The 5183-nt window shown below is 48.2% G+C and overlaps 1 protein-coding gene across 1 annotated transcript; it reads left to right on the top strand.

The window, feature by feature from the left end:
- PRND (prion like protein doppel) lies at positions 1–3197 on the top strand. The gene is made up of 3 exons (XM_006096428.3): positions 1–48; positions 1819–1911; positions 2219–3197. Exon 3 carries the CDS (start codon positions 2230–2232, stop codon positions 2779–2781), a length of 552 nt encoding a protein of 183 aa, XP_006096490.1. The 5' UTR covers positions 1–48; positions 1819–1911; positions 2219–2229; the 3' UTR covers positions 2782–3197.
- The last annotated feature ends 1986 nt before the right edge of the window (positions 3198–5183 follow it).

The raw sequence follows: 5183 nt of genomic DNA on the forward strand, positions 1-5183 counted from the left end.
GACAGTGTGGCCACCGCTCCAGAGGCACGCTCCCAGAGAGAGTCCAAGGTAGGTGCGGAGGCAGAGTGTGTGCAGGATTCCATTTCTGTGGTCGGGGTTGCTCATTTCTAATCAGACTGCAAACCATGCAATGATTACTTGAGTCCCATCTCCTGGGATGGGCCCCAAGTCAGGGGACACTTGTGACAATGGTTAGTCATCCAGGTGCTGCATGTCTATGTTTCGGTGCTATAATAAAAGGCTATTGTAGGGTTGGCTGGTTGGGATTTTTCTCTTGCTTTTAAGCCCTTGCCTAGAAAGACTAATTTCTTTCTCAAGATCTCTATGCTTTTATTTAATTTGATGTGCCTGTAATTGATGTTATTATTCTTACTTAAGATTTCTCTTCCCAAGGAGTAAGGGCTATGACATGGGGTGTGGCCCCTGTTTGGGAGGTTAATGAGTGTTTGCTTGAAACTCTTTGGAGAAAGCTGCTCTGAGCTCACTGTGTTCAGGGGGCAATGAGGGGTGGGGTGCTGGGCCTGGGTGCGTAGGCTGCTGTGGGCACATTCATGTCCACCCTGGGGCAGAAGCCAGGTGATGCCTGCATGTTAAGAAATGTTAGCAGAGGCCTCTTTGCAGATGCCCTGAGGAGGCTAGAAAAACACTTGGGTTGATTTTCCCTATTTTTCTACATAAGGATCAGTGTCTCACTAGGTTTGAATGTTTTAACAGAGGTGTACTGTTAGGAATACTGCAAGGGGATGGTGGAGGGTGTGTTAGGAGCTAAGCAAGGTAACTTTCCAACCTCCTCCAGCTCTGGCACTTACGGACTTACAATAAGCCTTATCTAGGAGACAGCCTAAGCACGCTCTGCTGTAATAACTTCCCGTGCCCCTGCTCCCCATGGACAAAGGTCCAGGTGCTGGAATGCCCTGGACCTTTGTCCGTGGTTGACCTTGGGAAGTGGATTTCCACAATAACTATTGTAGTTTCAGGAGCCAGATGCCACAGACTCTCGGATTGTGGGGCTGGAAGGGAGGGGCATTCCATGATGTCATCAGCAACCCTCCAGATACCCTAGGGTCACTCAGTGCTCCCCTGGCCCTCCTCTCCTCCCCATCATCTCATTTCCTCTGAAATGCCCCCCAAGCTCCTTGCTCAGCTTAGGGCCCATTGGGCTGCTCTTCATGCCCAGTTAGTCAAAAGCACAATATCTGAGAGCCAGCCCCTCCGGCAGCCCAGGAGGGCAGTGGGCATGGTGGGACAGAGCTGTGTTCAAACCTGCCTCCCGCCACTGTGTGGCCTTGGCAAATTACCTAATTTCTCTAGTTCTTGGTACAACTTTTATAAAATGGGGATCATATTATACCTTTCCCATGTGCAAAGTAAGTTAGACAATGTCAGAGGCTGACACACAGTAAGTGGTGGAAGAAGCTAGCTGGGAGGCAGATGGGGTCACACTGTGCCCAGAAATGAAACATGAAAGGATTACTCCTGGCCATAGAGAGAGGCAGGGTCCCCGTACATCCCATCTCTCTCTCCCCACACTCATCTCCTCGATGTCTCTCATTACCTTAAAGGCCTTTGGGATCAGCAGCCAGTGACTTAGAATAGACGACAGAAAGTGCCCAAGCCAGTGCCAGCTCAGAGCAATACAGAATAAAGAGGGACGATAAAAAACACAGCCTATATAAGAGTGTCAGCCATAAAATAACAACAACAACAACAACAACACAGCCTTTGCATTATGTAAGCTGCTCTGATTGGCAGGGTATAGATTCATTTTATGTGTTAACATTGGTTAACAAAGTGTGGGTTGTTTTTTTTTTAATACAGTCTATGCCCAGAAGCCTCTGATTCCAGCTCTTCTACTGTCTGCCTCCCAGGGGCCCCCTGATTTGAAGAACTTGGCAGCACCAAAGACAACCTGTATGTATTAAGTCAGCACTCACTCGCTTTCCCATGCTCATTCAAAGGCTGTGTAATTGCCAGTTGCAGCTTCTTATCTGTCTGAGAAAGCCAGGGTCACCGCCCCGAATGGATCTAGTTCCAGGCAGACGCCAAACACTTGGGACGGGCCTAACCCCGTGCAGCCCGAGCGTGGGAAAACAATTATGCTTCAGGCCAAATGTAGAGGCAAGGGTGTCACTCCTCGTTTAAAGTCTCCACGCGGGAGGGGGCAGGGGAGCCGGGAACCACGCTGGGGACCTGACCGCCTCATCCTTTGCTGTTGCAGATTCGGGCACCATGAGGAAGCAACTGGGTGGGTGCTGCCTGGCCATTGTCTGCGTCCTGCTCTTCAGCCAGCTCGCCGCAGTGCAGGCGAGAGGCATAAAGCACCGAATCAAGTGGAACCGCAAGGCGGCCGCCCCGCCCAGTAGCTCCCAGGTCACGGAGGCCCAGAGGGTGGAGATGCAGCTGCGCCCCGGGGCCTTCATCAAGCACGGCCGCAAGCTGGATATCGACTTCGGAGCCGAGGCCAACAGGTACTACGAGGCCAACTACTGGCAGTTCCCCGACGAGATCCACTACAACGGCTGCTCCTCCGAGGCCAACGTGACCCGGGAGAAGTTCGTCAGCGGCTGCATCAACGCCACCCAGGCTGCGAACCAGGAGGAGCTGTCCCAGGAGAGACCGGACAACAGGCTTCACCGGCGCATCCTGTGGCGGCTGGTCCGGGAGCTCTGCTCCGTCAAGCACTGCGATTTCTGGTTGGAAAACGGAGCGGGTCTCTGGGTCACCGTGCACCGGCCCGTGATGCCCTGCCTGCTGGTTTCCATTTGGTTCATTGTGAAATAAGCCTGCAGGCAGGCGGGCAGCCGCAGCGATGAGCTAAGCGGGCGAGCCAACCACAGAGTCATCCCAATTCTCTGCCCCGGTCTCCATCCCCTGTTCTGAAGGTACCAGAGAGCAGTGATTCCTCCGCGCTTCCATAGCCTCCCCCGTGTCCACCCGGGTATCTGCTTGAATGTGATGGTTCGGGTCTCCATCCCCTGCAGGCTGTCCCGAGGGCGCGCGTTCAGCGCTGCATCCTCAGCTCCCGGCGGAGTGCCTGGCACACCGTATTACACCATAGATGTTTGGTGAGCTGGTGAAAGAACGCACCAGGGACTGTGCCAAGACCTTCGCAATACTTCCCAACAATTCTCAGAGGTAGGCGTTATTCCCATAGCATAGAGGAAACTGAGGCTTTGAGAGGTAGGACCAGACTTCAACCCTGGCTTGTCTAACCCAGACTGCCCACTCTGGGCTCTGGGCTCTGGGCTCTGGGCTCCTCTGGGCTCTGGGCACTCCCAGGGCTGTCCTGTGATCCCTGGTGACCCTCAAGGCCACATCCAAATGTATCTCTGATGAAACGGGAGATGCCAGTTTTAGAAATATGAGAAGACGGGAGCTGATGGTCATGTAGTTTGATACCTTTCTTACATGGAGGTCTCATTTAATTCTTCTAATTATACTAAAATGTAACAAAGGGATTAAACTAAAATAGAAATAAAACTAGACACAAGCCCAGAGATTATCTTGTAAGGAAATATTGCCAAGCTGGTTCCCAGAGCAGACTAGAGCCATGGCAGGATCTGTCTGTCACATGAAGATTTTTTTTTCCCACAAGAAGGATCAATGTTTGCTGTTCCCATCTCTGAAACAGTCCGTGTATTTAAGAAAATATTTTTTAAGTAACATACTTGCTTTCTAATACTCTCCTAACTCTGTGCATGGTTTTAGGGACATGTGTAGGAGCATCTTTAAGTATCCTTCCTTTACCCAGGGACTCCACACAATCTCTAGCAGTATTTTTACCACCACTTTGGGGACAGGCCATCATTTTTGTGAACCACTGATCACTACGGAAAAATAATTCCTCCTAGCCAAAAAGGTTGAAAATAAACTTAAGGGAGACCTAATAAAGAATCCGTCCATGCTGTACAGCATAGGGAATATAGTCAATAATATTGCAATAACTTTTACAGGGCCCAGTGGGCACTTGAAATATCGGGGGACCACTTTGTCAAGTATATGATTGTCTAACCACTATACTATACACCTGACATTAATGCAAAATAACATTGAATGCAAACTGTAATTGAAAAATAAAATTAAAAATAATTAACCCATGCCATAAGCAAGAATAGACCCATCACTTCTGATCTGTTTATTAGTTAAAATATATATATTATAAAATGTCATTTGTTAATTTTAGGTTAAAGTACATATTTTAAAATATGAATACAGCATAAATAAAAATGATGAATCGAAAGCTCTAAGAGGCCCACTGGGGTGCTCTCAGAGACCCCCCGGAGTTGTTGAACCATATTTGGAGATAACAGCTGCTGAATATTATCAATTCTCCTATAAAGAGAGTCCGTCAGAGAAAAAAAAAGTGCATTATCAGACCGTTTATATGAAGTCTTTTAGGGCATGAATGTTGATAAGGGCACCTCTTGTTCTGAGCCCCCACTGTTATCTGTGTTCTTCTCAAGGATACATTTGGAAGCTTTTAACATAGAAACGGGGTGGAGGACTTGGGGCGGGGCACCCCAGGGGAGCAGCCTGCCCCTGGGAGATGCCCACCCAGCACCGAAACAGCAGAGCCCCCCCCCCCCGCCAAAGAAAAGGTGGTTTGGGTTCTCACTCTGCCAGCACCTCGCTCACCACCGCTTCCAGTGCCCTCTTGAATCCTTTCACAAAGTGAAGTACTGACCACAAAATTCTTATTTTCTAAATAATAACAATAACAATCCAGACAGAAAGAACAATTACTTAGAAACTGATGTTGAAATTTCAGGTCCAGGGTCTGCTGAGTTTAATTACAAGGGCACACACAGCCACATAAGCAAAATTACTTCATTTCTGATCTGAAAACACTTAGTCCATATGTAGCACATTTTCTAAAATTGCTGTCATTTCTCATTTCTTTAATAGTTCCAGAACTCAGATTTAAGCGGAGCGTGAAATGAATTTGTACATGGTGATTCAGATGCACACTTTATTTATGGAGCTTTTAATCAAAACTGTATGTGCTTGAGCATCCCTGCTCATGTTTATGCATTATGAGGTCAAGCCAAGGCTATGTGAGTCTGGTTCTTCATTTTAGCAAAGGACTGCCAAGTGCCTACTATGCGCAAGACACTGTGAGAAGCTTCTGAATTATTCTCAAGAGTCCTTTGAAATGTGAATAATTTCACCATTGCTTTCTTGTT

This window comes from Myotis lucifugus, unplaced genomic scaffold, assembly GCF_000147115.1.
Source record: "Myotis lucifugus unplaced genomic scaffold, Myoluc2.0 scaffold_178, whole genome shotgun sequence".
Lineage (NCBI taxonomy): Eukaryota > Metazoa > Chordata > Mammalia > Chiroptera > Vespertilionidae > Myotis > Myotis lucifugus.

What these genes read in the sequence shown, in the direction of transcription:
- PRND (XM_006096428.3), top strand. Translation starts at nt 2,230, where the DNA reads ATGAGGAAGCAACTGGGTGGGTGCTGCCTGGCCATTGTCTGCGTCCTG.